The following is a 21,344-nucleotide window of genomic DNA, read 5'->3' on the forward strand; positions in this document are numbered from 1 at the left end:
AGGGCTAAGGGAATAACACAGACATCTGTACTTAAAGTCTAGGCCAACGGCTCATACCTGATATCCACTCTAAGTTTAGGATAATACTGGGACACGTATTTCCTGATGAGACTGTAGGAAGCTTCCTTAGGTTCACAAAGGCGAGTGAAGGCCAATGGGAGGATATCTTCCAACTTTACTTGTGGTTCTGGATCCACTGCAGAGCTTCTGTTCTGAAATATCAAAAATTATCATCATTACAGAATACAGAGTTCTCTGTTCAAATGCTTCTCAAGGGCTTTCCTAAATTGACTGCCAAATCAACTAACTTGTAGAAAACTTTTTTCCACATTCAAATAAATATACCACAGGGGTATAATAGCACTTGTGTGGCAACTTATTTGAGATAAGAACTTCAAATTGAGAGTTAAAGTATGTATAAAAATTGAAAAGAGGGGCACCTGGGTGCCTCAATTGGTTAAGCATCCAACTCCTGATTTTGGCTCAGGTCATGATCTCAGGGTTGTGAGATCAAGCCCCAGATCGGGCTCTGTACTGGGTGGGGAGCTTGCTTAAGATTGTCTCTCTCCCTCCCTCTCCCTGGGCCTCTGCCCCTCCCTCTCCTAAAAAAAAAAAAAAAAGAAAAGAAAAAGAAATGGTAGATTTCAGTTAAAGGTCCTAGTTTACTCTTAGCCTTCAAATAACAAAGAACAAGAAGGATCATGCGGCACCAAAAAGCACTGTAAAAAAGTTCATTTCATTCAAAGTTTTAGGAAAAAAGTACAAAAATCTTTGGAGTTGCAAAAACATAGATGTAGAGGAATAGTCATGATTTCAGTTACGGACACAGAGGAAATACTACATATTTCACTTTATTATTGTACAAATACTTTCCATAAATTATGTATCTCAAGGAGGAGAAATGTTAGTATGTACAAAAAAGAAAAGAAAAAGGCTCTGGGTATAGTTTTGGGGTCTAATATTGGGTAAAGACGTACTCATATGCCCCTTTTAGTTTAACAGATATTTCATTAAAAGTGGTATAATTCATACAGTTGCCTATAATTGAACATATGGCAGTTAAGTGCATGGGCTCTGGGGTTGGAGTGCTTGGATTTACACACTGCCTATTTTCTACTCATTAGCTGGCTGACAGCAAATCACTTACGACCTCTCTAGGCCTTAGGAGAAAAGGCTGCACTCTGCACAGTGCCTGGCACACAGTGAACACTCCGTCAATGCTGCTATTTTTAGTAGAAGAAATAGTTTTACAGTGCTCAAACTGTGGTATAGACTTACCTTTCTGTTTCTGGATTTCTGAGGTGTTTTTCTTGATTTCTGGACCACAATAAAACTCCCAGAAGCACCTTTTCCTTTTACCTAAGGTAAATTAATTTTAGTTGGAATAATCAATATTTTTAAATTATTCTGGTATTAATATTTATACCTTTATACTAGTCCAAGAAAAGTACAGGGCATGGTGATACAAGAACTAATGTAAAGTCCTGTTCAACCCTTCAGAGAAAAAAGAACAATGGATAGACTGAAAGACTTGGGATTGAATCCTATTTATGGTAACCATCTAGCCATTCAATATTGGACAACCCCATAAAGCCTCTGAGGTTGTTTCCTCATCTACGAAATTTAGAAGAATGCTTTTGTGATACCAGGTTAGTCTACAAGCTTTCCACCCCCTAAAAAAGTACCATGAAAAAGGGACAACCTCTTGGGGAAAATGAGAAAACCTCTACCTTGAAAGGAAGATCATTCCTTGGCAAAAGTTTATAGATTTATAGCTCAAACTACAGCACTTCCCGGATCGCCCATTAGTGATTATTACTGTACGTGGGAAGACTTATCTAATTAATTCTTAGCCACCCCATATGGTATGTCTAAGTCTTACCACATTTCCACAGTTTACAAAGCACTTTCATAGAACTTTAAAGCTGACTGGCACTAACCTGAGTCCTCCACACCTTAGCTTTATTTGTGCTACTATGAATGCAGCAATCGAGCTGAAATGCTTTCAGCCTATAAACTGTTGTTTAAGCATCAAACTGAGGTCAGCCTATGAGGCAAGAATAGGTCATAAACTATATTTCATCAAAAACAAAAACAAAAAAAGCCCCCACGAAGCCAGCTCATAAACTGTGCTGACATACACTATGATAGAGGACAAGTCTTTGGTTCTATTTACATTGGTTAGATAATACCTTTTAATCAGGGACTGTTTTAAAGGCCATACAAATATCAGTTATACAACATTTTGAGAAAGCTGTTAACAGGTTAACTTCACAGCAGGAATCTGCTTTACTCACTGATGGGTCCCCAAGCACCTGGCACACAGGAACCATATGTATTTGTAGAATGAAGTACTTGTTGAAAGTTCCTAATCAGAATTTAAATGCCTGAGTGGCACAGAATTCTGTATTAATCAAATAGTGCAGAAAGGTATGAAAGAAAGGCAACAGGACTCTTGGAATGCAGTTAAATAGGTCCTTTGAACCATTTTTGCCACTACCATGGGATCGTGGTAATTTTTATGAATCTAAGCAATATTTTTATGTACTAAGCAAAATAACATGGACTTATGCCTGAAATCAATATTGGTTTTAGTACTAGTCTCAATTTACTCAGGCTTCTCTGATGCTCCTAACAAGCTTTAACACTGTTAAGTTAAAGTGAACTTATTTACAAATACATAACAGTAGTAAGTCTAGTCACATAACTTAGGCTTTAAAACAAACACAAGACAAGAAAAATTTTTTGCTGCTGCAATAAAATGATTCCTTAACCCCACCTCTCATCTTCAGTACTACATGATCTCAAGCATTAAGTGGCCCCCAAAGAAAATCCAATGATGGGGTACCTGGGTGGCTCAGCTGATTAAGCATCTGACTCTTGATTTCAGCTCAGGTCATGATCTCAAGCCTTGTGTAGGTCTCTGCACTCAGCCTGGAGTCTGCTTAAGATTTTCTCCCTCTCTCTCTTTGCCCATCCTTCCCCCCACCCCCAGCTCATGCATCTGTGCGTGCATAAAATTTATAAAAGTACAAGGAACACTAGAAACAAATTACACTATCATAATGCTTCTGCTCTCCAGAAGAATTAGCTTATCAAAGATAACTGGCACCCGGATTCTGAAACCTAGTCTCAAATAATAAAACTAGGTTAAGCTTAAGCATTTTATCATCATGTTAATTTACACAAGATGACACAAAAAGCCTGAATGTTATTGTGGACTTACAGTTAATACATGTTGAAATGATCTTATCCCCCAATAATTGTTTAATACCTGTTTGATGACACCTCTATTTAATTCTCTTTTCAGTGCTTGTTTAAGGAGGTAGCCCCTTCTCTCCAGCTCCAGAGAAGGGTACTTATGGATAATGTATTTTCGAATAGCAACCACTGATGCACCACTCTTCTGGAAACATGCCTAGAAAACAGATTTACCAAACCATACACATTACTTTATACTAGCTGCTTTTCATTAGACAGAGAATCTGACACATGTTTCAAAATAAATTATTTTGGAGGTGAACTTGACAAAGGATGATAAAAATGGCAGGGAAGAATGAATAGCATTTCAGGTAACTTCAGCTCATCATGGCTGTTGAGAAATACAGAAATACAGTATTTTCACAACAATAATTTTAATTTAGCTCAAGACAGGCAAAAAGTAGATACAACATGGGAACAACATTCTGTGTGTCAAGGAAGAACCGTTTTCCATTTTAATTCTATTCTGTATTTAAAAGACAGTTCTCTAGCACTAAAATGAAGAAAACAGAACGTTTTATTAGTTGTAGGACTACAGCTCTGGTTCATTTTATGGAATGAGCTTTAAGCACACCAGGACCAATGTTTCTCTGTAGGCTTTCTGTGAATGTCACCAGAGAACATAAGCAAAGACAATCTGAATAAATGGCATAAAACTGGTTTACGGATGGCAAAATCGTAGGCAGGGTTTTGGGTAACAATCAGGGCATTCGATTGTGACTTAAAATGCCCTCTTCCGTTTCCATCCAATTTATCTATATTCCATTTGATTAATGCCCATGGAAGACTTAAGTAGGTAATTAAGTCATGAAGGTGGCAAATTTTTTTCAAATGCTTTCATTTTGAAGCTCATGTGAGGAGCATCTGTTATCTACCTAATGGGTTAGTCCACCAATTTTTTGTTGCCAATGTCTATAAACTGAACGTGGCACTTATTCATTCTCACTGGATAAACACTTGGTTGAATGCTATTTTATATACTTTGACAATAAAGAAAAATTGTACCACATACAACAAAGGTGTGTTAATATGGTTCACCTACTTCAAGCAAGTATCTCTGATCTATTACAACCTATTAAAGTTTACTCCTGATCTTTTAAGAAAATACAAAGAACACTGAGCAGAAAAGAACTCTCTAATGCTAAAACAATTCCATGCTCCACCATACTGACATTGAGATGGAAGTAGACGTCAGGACTCCTGTTTATTCACGAGATGGAATCAATGGTCTGAAATCATGATTTGTTACATTGCATGGAACACACACACACACATGCACTCATTTGTACAAATATGCACAATCAGAATTAAACTATTCTTTACGCTTAATTGTACTGTTTTAATTTTCTGTTTCACTATTTTAAAATTTTAGTCCTTCTCCAACCTCATTGTAACCCTACTCCTCAAAATATAGGCTGAGAGGTCATGAAGTGAAATCCTGGAAGAAAGGCTATACGAAGAAAAGAGATCTCACTACAGTCAAGCTATCTAGACCAAGAAAGTTTTAAGGACTTGGAAACACTCTTGAAAAAGTGCAGGGAGAGGTCTGAAGGCAAAATCTTTTCCAGTTTATGTGTCATTCTCGAATGACCACGAGGCTGCTCTTTTCTCTGTACACCACCCTTGATTACATTGGTCTTTATCCCTCTTTCCCCAATTCTGACTGAGGTCCCAGCAACAAGGTCCCTAAAATGAGGGTGTCTTGTTAATTTGCATGATGAGATGATAAGAAGAGCTGGTGAGATTATCATCTTATCATGCAAATAGCAAGGTAAAACTAACCAGAAAAACTTAAACAAAAAAGGCAAGGTCAGATTAGAAGATAACCTTTTAAGAAAGCTACGTGAGGACCCGTAAGCTAATGGGAGTCAGTGGATTACAGCAAAGTCATACAGCTGTGCAAGGAAAATTTCTGATGATGAAGAGGGTTTCTTAGAACTCAGGTGAGAAAGCTAGCTATTACCAGTATTAGACACTCAGCTTTGAAAATGGACCTAAAGATAATGTATCTTTTTAAAATAAAAATCCTCTATGCTATTCAGTTACTCTCAGTCACAATCAGACTTCATAAGGACAAAGATGACCCTGTTCGTTTCATTCTCTGCTATATCCTTAGCAGGGTTACAGATACAGAGAAATTAGTCCTTAAATGTTTGTTGAATGAATTAACAGGTTCATCGTTCAAATAAATACTATACTTAACCAATAAACTTAGCAAAAAAAACAAAATCTAAAGTTAAAAATACTTGCTATGATAAATTTGAATTAAAAAATTAACAGTGCTCACCATGTGATTTTCTTAAAAAAAACAAAAACAAAAACAAAACATGAACTTCACAATGGCTTTCTTCTATTTAAGTATCTTTTAGGAAGCAGAGCAAGATTTCTTATGTCTGGACAGGAATATGCCATTTTCAAATAACCCAAAAATGAACAGAATAAATCTAAGATGAACTGCTTGTAATAAAAACTTGCCTTAATGGCCTCAGTTAGGATTGCATCCATCTTGGGACGTGGGGAGGAAGCCATCGGTGTTTGTTTCTGGGCCCTGGCTAGCTGGCTGGCAGAAAGGGTAGCCCAGGAAGGTATTGTTTTTTTCACCTTCTTCTCCTTTTCTTTAGACTGATCTTTCTCACTTTAAAACAAAGAACTGTTATTATGCAAAGTAAACTCTGCAGAAAGAGATATAAAGTCAGAAAGAAGAATAGACAAGGGAAGGATAAAAATTAATGTTTTATTTCCACACTAAAGTGATACAGGAAATGAGCAAATTTTCACAAAATAAAATCTTTTTAAAAAATTGGATACTATAAATGAACCAAAAAGGTGTTTTCTCTTAGGTGCAGGAGAGAGGAGTCAGATAAATTAGCACTGGTACGAAGGGCCGGCACACTAAAGAAATGAGAATTTTAAAACATATTCTAACAACTACAACAGCTGTCATCTAGCACAGCTCAGAACTCGAGCTGTGACGTTGGAAGACCTGGGTTTGGGTTTTTGCTCTCACATTTACTAGCTATATGACCTTGGCAGGTGACCTGAGTCTCAGCCTCCTCAGCTGTAAAACAGTAATATAAGGCCAAATATTTTACAAGTTTATTGCAAGAATTATGAGATTATGTTTGTAAAAACAATTTTGTGAGCCATAAAGCATTACACAAATTGTATTCTAAACAATAACAACTCTATGCACCTAAAATACAGGGTAGCTGCTAAAAAGTCCCAGAGAACTGGGGCGCCTGGGTGGCACAGCGGTTAAGCGTCTACCTTCTGCTCAGGGCGTGATCCTGGCGTTATGGGATCGAGCCCCACATCAGGCTCCTCCGCTATGAGCCTGCTTCTTCCTCTCCCACTCCCCCTGCTTGTGTTCCCTCTCTCGCTGGCTGTCTCTATCTCTGTCGAATAAATAAATAAAATCTTAAAAATAAATAAATAAATAAATAATAATGCTAAACTGTTAACAGGATTTCTTTTCCTTCCAAAAAAAAAAAAAAAGTCCAGAGAACTTAAACCTATAAAGGATCCCTGAGGACTACACCCAGAAAGTATTGTTATTACTAAGTTATTCTTTTATTTAAAAAGTAATTCCTAACAATTCTGACCAACTATGAAAAAGACAGAACGCGACCAGTTGTCCTGAAAACAAAAAAAACAAAACCAAAAACTTTAAATTAAAAAAGAATTGCTGGGGTGCCTGGGTGGCTCAGTTGGTAAGCATAGGCCTTCGGCTCAGGTCATGATCCCAGGGTCCTGGGATGGAGTCCCACACAGGGCTCCCTGCTCAGCGGGGAGCCTGCTTGTTCCTCTCCCTCTGCCCCTCCCCCTCGTGCGCGCGCTCTCTCTCAAATAATAAAATCTTCAAAAAATAAAAAATAAATAAAAAAGAATTGCCACCACATTGTACAGATGACCAGTAGCAAATTTCACTTTCAGATTCTCAAAGTCACCCTCCAACTGATGAATACGTCATCAAACATACACAGAGTTTTAGGTGACTTTGGCAATAGCTGTTACAGATTAATGTTTTCTAACAAAGCATATAAAAACAACTCACAGAGGCAGAGGCAGGAATAAAATGGTGAAGCGTTTCCCAGGTCAGATTTTTAGAGTCATGTTTCATTTCTTATTGAAATTATGTCAATGATTAAAATATCAGACACTCCCACAATGAATTCTAAGCACAAAAAAAAAATTCCAAAGGCAAGAGCAATGAATTTTGAGTTATTCAAACCACTATTATGATAACTACTACAAACTCTAATTGGCCATATAACTACATAACAAACCTATTTCAAACAATAATTCTAAAACGTAAATCCAAGTACACAGCAAATATCTAGCATAAACCAATGTTATAAAGCCTTAAAACAATCTGGTCTACAGTCCATTTACATAGTCTTCAATTATAAATAGCAAGAAGGCATAACTCCTTACTCCTTTTTGGTTTCCTCTGAAGACTTGTTCTCTTCCTTCTCTTCATTCTCAGGCTCTCCCTTTGGCTGCTCTGTCTCACTAGATGTAGCAGGTGGAGTTTCATTCTCTTGTTCTTCTACAGTAGAGACAGATTCCTCTGAACTTATGTCTGGTTCTAAAAAATCAGGTGAGCAGATTTGCACCAAGTAGATATATTAGAGCCCAAATCAATAAAAGGGTAAAAGTCTAATTTATTAAACAGAAAAGCCAAATGTTCCAATTGACAGATGTATTTTAAAACGAACAAATGACGATCAGTTGCAGTTTTCTTTCCTTCTTTAGGTCACTCAAATTGCCAATTCAGTGGGTTGTTTATCCAGACCATTATGTGAGAAAAGGAGATGGGCCAGGCAATTATACAGAAAGAGAAACTCATTTTACCTCAAATCAAATCGCTTGTCCACTCTCTGCAATATTAATGATGAGATTCATAATTAAGAAATCAGCTATTTCATAATTTAACAGACAAATCTTAGGTAGGGAATGAGTAACAGGAAATTAACACCTATTTTCCACGTTAAAGGACTGGGGCAAGTGCAGAAATCCAAGAGGGGGAACAGTGAGGTCTGCAGTTGCTAATCTGTTTTTTTCTCAGCATGTCTCTTTAAGCAGTTACTACAAAACACAGTACCCCAAATATGGTTAAGTAGGGACTTCAAAGAAAAGGACTCTCCAGCAGCAAAACTTAGGCAAAAAAATAAAAGTATAGGCTTGAAGAGTTTGGTCATTTAAATTATGTGAACAGGGGGCGCCTGGGTGGCACAGCGGTTAAGCGTCTGCCTTTGGCTCAGGGCGTGATCCCGGCGTTATGGGATCGAGCCCCACATCAGGCTCCTCTGCTATGAGCCTGCTTCTTCCTCTCCCACTCCCCCTGCTTGTGTTCCCTCTCTCGCTGGCTATCTCTATCTCTGTCAAATAAATAAAATCTTTAAAAAAAAAAAAAAATTATGTGAACAAATTACTATCACGATGAAAACTTCTAAGAGAAAAAACGCCACTTCCTTCTTATATCCAAAACACATATATATAGTTCTAAAGGAATTTCTAATTTTCAACAAATTAAAATTCTAAACTATGAATTTCAGGACAGTCAACTATCATTTGTTCATTTCATCCTAGATTACGCTCTTCAACCAGAGTTGCATGTAAGTTGAAAATCCTCCCATATAGGTTTAGCCAAAATTGAGGTTTTAGAGTAAGACACACCTGGATTCAAGTTCAGTCCTTGTAACTTTCTAGGCTGCTATCTTAGGGCAAGTTCTTTGATATTTCCAAGTTTTAGTAATCTTACCTCACAGATTTATCGTGGGTATTGTATAAAATGCTTTATACGTGCACTTGCACTATGAGCATGATTCCCATCCTCCTTTGGCCTCTCCTGCTGCTTCTAGAAGTATTTCGCAAAGTATCAAAGCTAGCACATCATTTTAACAATGGTATCTGGTGATTCAGATAACTGTAAGATGTATTTTTTTAATCACGTATGTATCTTTTACTGCCCCTCGCCCCATTGATTTAACTCCTGCGTGCGTAAGAACTTACTAGTAGTTAGTCATTATGTTTACTTATATATCGCCTTATTCTAAAAAGGATGAAAAAAACCGTTTACTGGGTTTTACTCTAACAGTAGAGCTATAAATTCAATTTCATATTTTCTTCTCAAGAATAACTGAATAGTTGATGGATTAATAAAGGTGCAGTAACTCAAAAGACACTGAGTATGCAGTATGTATAAGACACTATTTCCAATTCATTAAACTATTGTGTCTGTCTCTGTGAAATGCAGGATTTATAAAATTTAAAGTATGAGTGAAGTCCAATATTTTTATATACAAAATGCTATAATGGGAGACTACACACAGAACTTGTGAAGTGACTTCTGACCCTTTCTAAATTCCTGGTTGACTTTTCCAATACTCGAACTCTCAGCATGTATTCTGAAAACTGGTATGAGTGATTTAGTGGCTTTAGCTGACTGTTAAGCAAATGTGGCTTAAGATGGGCCATCAAGTGGCTTATCTCCGTGCTGGACAAAATAACCAATTTCACCTCACCAACACCTCTCATTTTTTCATATGCTGATTTCCTGTCTTCCAAGTGCCTTAGGCCCGTGTACCCAAGTTGGCTGTGCTATTCACCTGAGTATTTTGAAACAAAACCCAGGTTCAGCTGGAAAAAGAGTATATTCCTGCACGGAGGGATAAAGGTAACAGGGTGCACATATTTTTTATTCCTAATCTATGCTGGTCAGCAAATATTTAGTTCTAATAGCCACAACAGGGACGGCACTATGTGCTCATCCCTGGCAAACCAAAGATGAAACGCAAGGGAGAAAGGGGAAAAGGATAAGGAAAGAAAGAAAAAAGTCACAAGAAGAAAAACAAGAAAAGAAGAAGGGGTGATTAGAGATGCCATAGGGAGCACTATTACCCAGGCTGATGGTTCTGCGTTTCTGTTGATTCACTATGTTCCCAACTCTGTCTGGACAATCTTTTCTCCACCAACACCGAATACAAACCAATACTCTGATCGCCCATTTGCTACCTTACAGCCTCATGATGACTTCTGGGTGACCCCGCACTGTCCATCCTGAAGGCTCAAGTCCCCCATTCTTCCACAGCCTTCATCCCCACGACAGTATGCCCAAAAGCTACTCTTTGACAGTTCCTGTTCTCGCCAACTATTTTCTTTTTTAATTCCAAGAACATGAGATTTTTGCCTTCTAAAACTCTTTAGAGACAAGATGAAATTCTTACTTTGCTCACTTTGGTCTGGAAGTGACATATACATAAGTACCACTTCTCTCTTTCAATGTCCCCCCCAAAATAGCCATTGAAAAAAGAACCATTAAGTTCAAAGGAATTTATGGGATACTCCAAACCGGAGTAAAAACTTTTGCCATTTTAAGTTGTCTACTGCTTTACTTTACCTGGCTTTTCTTCCTCCCCTTCAGCAAGCTTGCTTTTGGGAGGAGTTTCCCGCGTAGAATTCACAGTTCGACGAATCGGCATGGTGCTATCTTCTACCTTCTAAGAAAAGAGACAGCCATAATCACACATGCATACGGAAAATTCTCTTTTCTCTTTCTCAAGGGGCCTAACTGGGTGTCAGAAGATGTAGGAGAATTCTTCAAGTCGACTCCAGGATCTGATGCAAATTACTTTCAACAAGTTTTTTTGAAGTAATAAATAGAATTTTTAAGAAGTACTTCTCAAAATATTTTATTTTATCTAGAATTTCAAATGGAAACAGGTAATTATACTTGATTCGGAATAAACTTAGAAGGTTGGAGGTTTTCTCAGGAATTTGAGGGGAAAGGGAAGATGAAAAGAATTTTGTATGTTTGATTTTTTTAGATTCACAACCCAGAACTCCCTAAAGTAAGGAAAGGAACATGTACCAAGAAGGACCCAGCAGGGCCTGAAGTCAGGGACTGATCCAAGAGTGAGCTTCAAGAATGTGTCAGCCCCTACCTCACCTAACTTGTCCGCGTGGATCAGCTGAGCTCCTACTATAAGTGGGAGTGCCTTAGGATGGACGAGTTCACCTTGAGACGTATCAGTCGCCATTTAAAATAATTTCTAGGCCCGAGTACAGGTTACACTCTGAAGCCTCTGCTGTTAACCACAAGGATTTTTCCTAATGGTTTCAGTGTGGTGAAGAGTCAACCTAAAGCACAGAAAAGACCTGGTGTGAAGATTAACAGAAACAAAACTAAACTAAATGTCTAAATTTAATACACATCCAAAGGGGGGAAAATTAACTATAAAACTTATAGTTAAGTGACAGATGACTTGATCAGTTATCATTCAGAAAGATAAAATCAACCATCAAAATATAGACTACGTAAAGCAGCCACTAAGACAAACGCACGCACAAGCCACAGCAGCTGTTGCACCTTCCACATGAACAAAGGCAACGAGGACAAGATAGCTCCTAAGGAACCTAACCCCATTCCCCTCTGGCTACCATCAGGAATTTAGAAAGGACAGAATACGCAGACTGAGGAACAATTTAGTCAAATGTTTACTCAATTACTGAAGAGAGAAGGCTTTTGTTGTTAACTGTTCTCAAACGGATCAGGAAAATTATCTGCAACCTTGACTTCATCTCCATTAGATAAGAAATCCAAGGGCAAAAATCCTGCTGAAGAATGTGATACTCTAAGAGCCTCCAGACCTAGAGAAGCAAATTTAGACCATCACCTAGGAGAACAGAAGTATGCTTCCAAGACCTTATTTGTTATTTTTAAAGTAGGAAAAACTAGCACAGAAGAAAGAACACAATTAAACATTCAAAGATAAAACCCACGTAGTCACTCAAATTTACCTGATCATTAATACTCTCTGCCCTCAAAAAACAAAAAAACAAAAACCCTCAAAAAACAAAAAAACAAAAACAACAACAACAACAACAAAAACCCTCTTCTGGGACTCAATGACATTTTATAATAAAAATCTCTCCAAAATATAAGAAAATGATCATTTGTTTAGACCTTTGTGCTAATGAACATTAACAAAGAGCTGGAGAACAGCAGACTAGTCATTCAACCTCTACTTTAAGCTCTGACCCTGCTTAGGAATTCAAGAACTTTCAATTTGTCAGAAAATAGACCCAAGCTACAACAACTAGGATAAATCCAAAAAACCCACAGAGAATGCTTTCACATTTACAGGGAAAATCTTTTTTTTTTTTTTTTAAAGATTTTATTTATTTATTTGACAGACAGACAGCCAGCGAGAGAGGGAACACAAGTAGGGGGAGTGGGAGAAGAAGAAGCAGGCTCCCAGCGGAGGAGCCTGATGTGGGGCTCGATCCCAGAACGCCGGGATCACGCCCTGAGCCGAAGGCAGACACTTAACTGCTGTGCCACCCAGGCGCCCCTACAGGGAAAATCTTTTTATGGGAACCCCAAGAGCAATGCCAGACTTGGGAACTGTCAATCAGCTGCAAGCAAAGGCAACTGAAAGAATTCATGATGCTCTAAAACTTATCAAGAGAAATTAGTAATATTCATGAATATTTTTAAAATTATCAACTGTTATAAAAACTAGAGTGTTCATATAGCAATTCACTTCAAAGAATTATAAAATACAGAAATAAAAATAATTGTTTTTGATCTGTGAAAAGAGGGCCACATTGGGCTTAAGAACACTATTTAGGCCTCTGAAACCTACAAGTCTATCTTGGAATAATCTGAATACAAAAACCTTCTCATTAATGCAACTAGCACTTACACAGGAATATATTTTCTTGAACAATTAAAAAAAAACACTAAGCAAATCTGCTGTTTTCACATGTGAACCCTATAGAGAAGTACACCACCACAATCAGGTTATTCTTGGTAAAGTGATATGGCTAATGATTCATCTTTCTTAACCCATGATAACACTAGCTACGTTGAAAATGCTACTGTGAAGTCAACAAAACCTTCAGGAGTCTTTGTTCATAGGATATCTTGAAAAAAACATTTTCCCTGTAAACACAATACTGAAAAAAGTATCAAAACCTTTCCAGTCTAATATATTCACTAATTACTCAAAACTAAAACGAGTTAAAAGGGGAGGGGGCACACAAAGGAAGCTACTATTCACGCCAATGTGATGAAACTAAAGTCAGGCCAATAAGGACATGGTCCATAAAGACAATAGACATCATTAACTCAAGGACAAGAATGACAGTTTAAATTAGGCCAGATAAGAAGTAGGCCCAGGATAGAATTAAAAAAAAAAAAAAAAAAAAAAAAAAAAAAAGTTGGTTGGCCAATCTTCCTGGCTGCATCCACCAAAAATACCAATCCTGACACTCTCCTGCTTAAAACCTCCCAATTACCATTCCCCTATTTTACTAATCTCCCCTCCTACTACTCTACCCATCAGTCAGTCTACTCTCTTGACTCCACACACAAAGACCTTCTTTTGGCGCTGGCACTGTGCTCTGCTCATCCCTGACTCAGGGTGTTTGCACTTGCTGTTCTCTTAAACTAGAACACTCTTTTCCTAGACACTTCCATCAGGTTTCTGCTCAATGTCACACCCCTCAGAAAGGCCTCCCATCCTTCTCATTCTTTGGGTTTCTTTAGCATTTAATACCAACTGAAACTCAAAATATGTGTTTATTATGTATCTCTCTCAAATGCACTATAAGCACTACAAGGGCTAGGACCTTTAATTCACACTGTATCTACATCACCTATAACCGTGTCCAACACATAATGTGTTGGACAAATCTGGGGGATTAAAGTTAAATGAACAATGCCATCTAATTAAGTACTTATTACTATATTTAGTGTATGTGAAGAACACTTAAAAAATGAAACTCAAAGTTATTTGGGATAAATATTAAGAAAGGTTTGCCTCAGAGGCACCAGACTGGTTCAGCCCGTAGAGAGTGCAACTCTTGATCTCAGGGTCGTGGGCTCCCACCCCACATTGGGCATAGGGTTTACTTTAAAATAAAAATGTTTGCCTCAGCTCTGAATTTCCTTGGTAAGGGTCATGGAACTTAAAAGCTTCAGTCTGTAATACTTTCTTTTTAATAGGTTGGCTAATGAGTTAATTAATATGTTGAATGCTTGTTACAGAGCTAACAAACCTATATGGATGGTTAACACACTGTCTTATCATCAACATGTACCTATTAATTTAACTTTTTGCTGCTGCACTTTTGAATCACACTTTTAGGCTACCATGCTTATTCCCCAGCAGAGCTCTTATCTAGCTGGTTCACTGCTGCATACTTGGTGCCTAAGAACACACAAGGCATAGAATAGGTGCTCAACAAATATTTGTTAAATGAAAGGATGATGAACAGATGAAAAAGTTAGGTTCTTGGCCAAGACCAATCTGAGTTTACCTGTGGTTTACGTGGTCTTCCTGTGGTCTCCAATCTGGTTTTTTTTTTTAAATGTTAGATTAACTATAAAAAGAGTTGGCTTTGTAAAAGGAAATTCTAAATTGTTTTTAATTTAATGCAAGCAATAAAAAAAGTGATAAAGTCTAGAATTTCAGAGTTTTTATTTTTCTCTACATTATGAGAAAGCAAAAATCAGTAGGAGCTCGAAGATATGCATTTTAGGGAACGTAATATTATTTCATATTTTACCATAAAATGTGTGCAATAGGTTATAAATTACAAAATCATTAGCTATATGCACAGAATATATCAAACTGTTTGCAACCTCAAGTCTTCCACTGTATACAGACTTAATACTAATGTCACAAAAAGCATGCCAGTAATTTGCTGGCAACTTCCCCTCCCACTTTTACACTTGAACAAATCAGTATGTACCTAATTTAGAGTCTACCTTGGGCACAGATGGTATGTATGGACACTACATGGCCCCCCTTGAAAGACAATGACAACCTAACTGCCTAAACAGTCACGATTTTCATCTATCTATGAACAGTTCAGGATACTTGCTCCAACTTTTCGCTCCAAATCGTCCAAGTCAGTTTAAAAACTCAGCTAAACCAAACACAAAACAAAAAACAAAACAACAACAAAAAAACCCTTTAAAATGTTACTTCTACTTTGAAACATATTAAACTGACCTTTTCAGAAGAGCAATAAAAACTTTAAAAGAGCTCGGAGAAGTTTTATGCCCATGCCAGATAAAACAAAATCAAAGTATCTTAGAAATAAAACCAGTCACGTCTAATTTCACTCTAAGACACGAGAGCTGCCCATCAAGTCCCAGGCGAATTCCTAGACGTATCTCTAACTGGATTCTCACTTTTCAGTGTAAGGAAAAGTCAGGAAGCATAATAAACAACAAAGAGAATTTAGAATTTGTACACTGAAGGGGCAATCAAGTTCACCTTGTCCAGTCCTCCGTGCAGGAGAGAATACTCCCCCCAAAACGTTAAGTGACCCGTTCTCGGTCACAGACAGTGGCCAATTCGGTATCAAATCTCAGATCTGAGGCTCTCACTTCAGCACTCCTGCCTCCACCTCTTGACAAACGCTCATATTCACGAGTTCGACTTTTTAAATTAAAACCACACCTTCTCAGGTGCGGTGAGTAACAAGCTCTGGGCCTGCCAGACGGGAAAACGAAAGCTCAAGCCCGCATCGCAGGAGCAGCAGCAGCAGCTCGGACACGCCAGCCCAGACCGCTGAGAGACAGGGGGAACATAGCAGCCGAGACAAAGAGGCAGGGAGCGGTCGGTGCGGGGCGCGAGCAGAGGCGGGGGAGCGCGGGGCCAAGAGGAAGACAGCGCGGCAGATGACGAGAGGGCTCAGCGGCGGCGGACACCGAGGAGCTGCGGCGCGGGCTCCGCGCGGCCGGCGGCTCGGGGCGCGGGTCTCGCGTTCGGGGATGCACGAGGCCGAGGCCGACGCCACGACTCCGGCAGCGGTCGCCCGCGCGACACAAGAAGCGGCGGATCGCGAGCACTAGCGCTCCCCGCACTCACCACTGGGAGCTCCGTAATGGCGGCGGCGGGGGCGGAGAAGCCGGGGGGCGGGCCCGCCGCAGCCAGTCACCGCCGCCGGCATCTTTCGAACCCGCTCCGAAAACCTCTGAGGGAGTGGGGCGGAGGGGGAGGGGAAGGCGGAGGGGGAGGGGAGGGCGGGGGCGGCGGCGGGGTCCGCCGCAACCTCGGGAGCATGCGCAAGACCTCAGCCAATCGGAGCGCAGCGGGAGGACGCTGGAGCAGGCGCGCTGAGACGCAGGGCCCTGGACCAGGGAAAGGCCACCCCCACCTCCCCCAAAGTCCAAACAAAACAAGGGCGGGAGCGCGCGCGCCAGAGGGCCCCGGAGGAGGCGTCAACGAGAGGGGCAGGGGGCTAGGTCGCAGGGGAGAGGGGAGGGAGGGCGGAGCGGCAGGGAGAGGAAGACAAAAGGCACCACCTCCGGGGACCCAAGCGCCCCGCCCCCTCCACTCTGGGAGCGGCGTCGGCGCCCCGGGCCAGCGGCCTCGGCCACTGGCCTTCGGGGTCCAGCGAGCCCGCGCCCACTCCCCGCCCGCCTGTTCGTCCTGCGTTACCTCTGCGCTCCCCCCTTCCTGGCGCCCGCGTTCTGTACGGCCTCTCGGCGCCGCTCCCGCTGCCGCTTGTCGTCTCCGCCGCCGCTGTCCTCCAGGCCCAGCCGCCGAGCTCTGCCGCCCCGCCCCCCTGCCCGCGGCCCCGCGCGCGCGCGCGCGCGCACCCGCACTCCCGCACCGGCCCCGCCCCCGCGCGCGCCCGCGCCCCCAGCCCGCGGGAGCCGAGGGAACGCGCGCGACTTGCCTCCCCGGCCGGGTGTGCGAGGACGCGAGAGGGCGCTCCGGGACGGGAGGACGTCCGGGAGGGGGCCCTGCATCCGCCCACGCTTCCCCCGGGCATTGCCAGGTGATGCCCGTTAGCTTGGGTGCAGTTTCGTTTTCCTCGGAGGAGCGCTCGTTTCACTCCCTTCCCTTTCGCTACCCTCTAGTTCGGTCCCTGGTCTTAACCGGGTCTCTGCTTTGGAGAACCGTCTGCCTTTAGAGGGGCTGGCATCTCCTGCTTCTCAATTTAGCCACAGCACAAGAACAAACTGCCTTTCTTTGATGACCGTGGAAGAATTGAACAACCAGATAGCGGTAAATTCGGTACTTCACATTCGTTCCTAAGTATCCGACAGTACAGAGCAGAGAAGTGACTCAGGAAAAGAACCGGAAAAGTTGCTTTTCTAATCTATGAAAGGATCTTCTTCTTTGGCCTCCTAATCTGCATACGCAAGAAGGGTTCTCAAAAAGTAAACCCTGGCACCAGGAAAGAGGGAATTACTTTTGAATTGTCATATTACTTTGGTATCAGCGGACTTAGGCAATGTACATACTGTTGAAAAATATAACTTTTCAAAGCCAAGGTTTAGTAGGTGTTTCATGGTGGGATAGGTAGTGCCAGTAATGAATATAGGGAAATGATAAACACTAGAATTACCCCGAGGCTCGCAGCAATGTGGCCAATACTCAAATGCATGTTCTAATCATTCTAAAGATTTATTATGAAACCATTTAAGTACTTGCTAGCCCAGTCCTTAGGCTGTATAATTAGCATTTTAACTATCTCACCAGCTTTCCCAGTCATAACCATCCACTCACTCCATCAGTTGCAAAATGAGCTGTATAAAATTTAACAACCACCACCCAAAACTACTCACTGATGGCATTACCAATGCTCTGGCACTCTGTCGTCATATTCAACCTGTTCATAAGGGGTTTCAGTCATTTTGTGCCATTTCTTTGTCCTGCTCAATTCCTTTGTTCTTTATCAACCTTTCTGTCCTTTGTAACCCTGTTTACGGACTCTATTTCATTTTTATGTATTCATATACTTAAAACATCTTACCTTTGTTCTTTTCATCTAAAATGTCTTTAGCCCCATCTTATGCAAGAAGCTGACCTAGTTAAGAGCAAACTAGATTTCTCCTCCACAGACTTTTGCTTAACACACACACACACACCCCTTTATTCTATTGTTTACAACATGTATACCCAAGAAGGGAAAACCTTTAAATTCTTCCTCAAGGGTGCACACGCAAACCATGCACTAAGGCTACACTTGCTGAAGTCCAAAGTTTTAAGTTTTCTACTTACAAAGGGATTTTAAATTTTTTACTGTACATATATATTGGTTGAGGCATTTTACGCCTGCTAAATGTAACCTCCTGGCTGGTTTTGATTTTTACACTTAGCTCCATCTGAGTTAAGACTCCATGGGGGTATGGTCTTATAGCTTATCTCACTTGGCTTTCTTTGAGCTATACTGTAAAAATATTATTCAGTTGTATTTGTCAAAGAGTTACACGATGAATTTTGTACTAATTAGTTAAGCTTTTACGGCTGTTTGGTTTGAGCTGGAAGGAGCACACACCTTGGCAAGTTTAGGAGCAGGTGAGCTCTTACGGAGTGTAGGGAGATTACCGTCAGAGCCTTGGAAGACCCCTGTGCTCACAGAGCTCTCTTAAACTGGTATTAGAGCGCTTGAAGTTCCCACATTCAGAAATTCATTACTTTGGTTTAAGCTTCACTCTCTTCTATAGCACTTTTAAAGTGCTAATGCCAAGGAGAGCTAACATACAAGTCTCGCAGATCATTGAGAATTCATTGTTTTTCCACCTCTAAACTTGATACTCTAAAGCCTTCTCTTTCACAGTCAGGGATCAGAAGAGTAAGAATTCTGGGTGTCTGATTAGAAGAGGAACTTCTAGCAGACAGAAGTAGTAAACATGCTGTTGTCTGTGATGACTTAATTCTGCCCAGGAACACCTGGGATACAGGAATGACTTGAAATCCCAGAAACACGAGGAAATGTAGGGTATTGTGAACTAGAAAAGCAAGTGTTAAGAATTCCCCACAATGCAACTGCATCATCTCTAGTTTTCAACAAACACCCACTTTTTCAGAAGCCAATTCCCTGTTGAAACTTTTAGCATACAGCAAGACTTGCAGATGGCCTGTTGTCAGTGCAATAATAGTTTTTCACTGTCCCCCAAATTTAAAGCTAAGGGATACTTAAGTCTGTTAGGCTAAAACGTCTTCTTTTGCATAGAAAAGCAAAACATGTGGCTTTAGAGATTTGGGCATAAGGACAGGGGAAGTTGAAACAATTGCAGATTCCAGAAGTGTTCCAGAGCAGAGCTATGTATTGCAGTCATGGGGCTGAACATTGAGTTTCGTCTACCTATTTTACACATATTCCACCTCATGTTAATAAGGAGAGACTTGAGGAATAATTCTTTATTGCCTGGTGGCGAGAGGTTTCTGTTCCTAGCAAGGCTGATCTTTATTATCCCCACAAATCAAGGCTGAGGGACTCCAATTTCATGCAGAAGTAACCAACAGCTAGGACAAGGCTTGGATCCCTTAAGAATGTATGGTCCTGGCAGGGTTGGGAGTCACTTGACATTTCTGGTTTCCAGCCAGAAAGACTGGCAGTGACTCTCAATTTGGTTGCAGCTTGGAAAGAGATGGCAAGAGAATTAACGATTTGCACTATTGGGCAAAAAAAAAAGGAGATGAAAAGACATTATTCCTCCAATTCCCCCGCCATGGTTTTCTTATTGTTTCTGGTTACCTGAGGCCACTACCCTGGTTTAGAGATAAACAATTACCCTGGGTCCTTCTCTACCAATGTTGCACTTTCCCCTACTTACTGGTGGCAATAATTTTATTCAGCCCAGCAGTCATCGAACTATGAAACTTTTTTCTAAACTATAAACTATTTTCTAAACTATAAACTATTTCTAAACTATTCTGGATCTGAAAGATATCTGGTCCCAATAGTTTTGGATAAAAGATCACGAACCAGTTATACAAAAAACCAAATAGGTTTACAAAATAACACCCTCACATGTTCTATTCTAGCTATTTTTTTTTTTTTAACGCTGGTTGCCAATGATTAATTTAGTCATTCAGTTTGACAACCTCCGCCCTGTATGTCATTTGCCCTTTGGAGTCAACATTTCTAGGTACTTGAGGGGGTCTGAAGAATGTTAGTGTCAAGAGTTTACCATTATTTTGAGGATAAGGGTTTTAAATAACAGTTGTCCTTTAGTTTGAAGTATCTGACATATTGGATGGAGTTACAGTTCAGTCCTCAAGGCAACAAAAACATTTGGGTATGTTATTACAGGTATCCTTCAGTGGGGAATAGAATCTAGAACCAGGGTAAGTAAGGTACTTAGTCCTACCATCTCTAAGGAAAACAGGATTTACTTTCAAGCTTGTTTTCATGTCAGGTTGCGGAAACCGTATGTGTTGAACTGTCTTTTCCCCTTTCCAACACCAGAGGCAAGACAACTGCACTTGAACAGACTAAAGACTCTATTTGCCAGATTTACTAAAAAGCAAAACATACCCAGTTTTGTTTTGACTGTATAATCTGAAGACAACCATACTACTCTTCTCCCTCCACTCCTACTTTGTTGCTTTAACTTATTTGGAGTAAGAGGACTGCAAGGCAAACCAGACCTGTGGTAGTGGCCAGAGATTGCTATGGGTCAGATCAGTGACACCCAGGGTAACCAACTATTCTGGTTCACCTAATAGGGGGAGGTTGACCGTTAGTGGGAGGCAGGACTTTGTTTTTAAACCAGAGAAGTCACAGCAAAATGGACTGTTATCGTAAGACATCCCTCCTTTGTGGTTATGAGGTAGTTTGAGAAACTTTCTTTAGATGGGAAGATTTTTTATTCAGTAAAAGCCAGGAATTTATGTTTTCTAAGATTTATTTTTTGGGGGGAGGGGCAGAGAAGAAAGAAACCCAAGCAGACTCTGCACTGAGTGTGAATCCAACACAAATTTTGATCTCACGACCCTGAGATCAAGACCTAAGCTGAAACCAAGATTCAGACACCCAACCAACTGCGCCACCCAGGCGCCCCTGAAACCCAGTAATTTAAAGGAAAACGTGAGTCAAAACAGTATTTTAAAAGCTTCAGAATTATGAAATTGGGTCCATTTGTTTAAAAAAAAGTTCTGAAAAGATGGTGATGGAAAGGATCCTTTCCTTTTATAAAAAAAGTGAAACTGCATGGTGATAAGGGAATGGAATCTTTTCAAAAAGGGAAAACCAGAGAATACTGGCTTTGAGTATTATTTATTTTTTAAGGATTTTATTTATTTGAGAGAGAGAGAGACAGA

At 40.4% G+C, this 21,344-nt stretch overlaps 1 protein-coding gene across 9 annotated transcripts in view; it reads right to left on the bottom strand.

Moving 5' to 3' along the window:
• Positions 1-16,865, bottom strand: part of HP1BP3 (heterochromatin protein 1 binding protein 3) — a 34,524-nt gene extending 17,659 nt beyond the window's left edge. For 2 of the 9 annotated variants that reach the window (XM_040645893.1, XM_040645900.1), the window contains exons 1-8: positions 16,725-16,865; positions 11,208-11,403; positions 10,664-10,763; positions 7,696-7,849; positions 5,737-5,896; positions 3,275-3,418; positions 1,279-1,359; positions 58-212 (exon numbers count right to left, since the gene is read on the bottom strand). In XM_040645893.1, coding sequence (XP_040501827.1) covers positions 58-212; positions 1,279-1,359; positions 3,275-3,418; positions 5,737-5,896; positions 7,696-7,849; positions 10,664-10,763; positions 11,208-11,303 — 890 coding nt within the window. In that variant the 5' untranslated portion in view covers positions 11,304-11,403; positions 16,725-16,865. Of the gene's footprint in view, positions 1-57; positions 213-1,278; positions 1,360-3,274; positions 3,419-5,736; positions 5,897-7,695; positions 7,850-10,663; positions 10,764-11,207; positions 11,404-15,554; positions 15,977-16,151; positions 16,275-16,724 lie in introns of those variants that run through there. The other 7 variants (XM_040645894.1, XM_040645895.1, XM_040645896.1 and 4 more) reach the window with 7 other exon arrangements.
• Positions 16,866-21,344: the final 4,479 nt, after the last annotated feature.

The sequence above is a fragment of the Ursus maritimus genome, unplaced genomic scaffold (genome assembly GCF_017311325.1).
Source record: "Ursus maritimus isolate PB19 unplaced genomic scaffold, ASM1731132v1 scaffold_32, whole genome shotgun sequence".
Taxonomy (NCBI): Eukaryota; Metazoa; Chordata; class Mammalia; order Carnivora; family Ursidae; genus Ursus; species Ursus maritimus.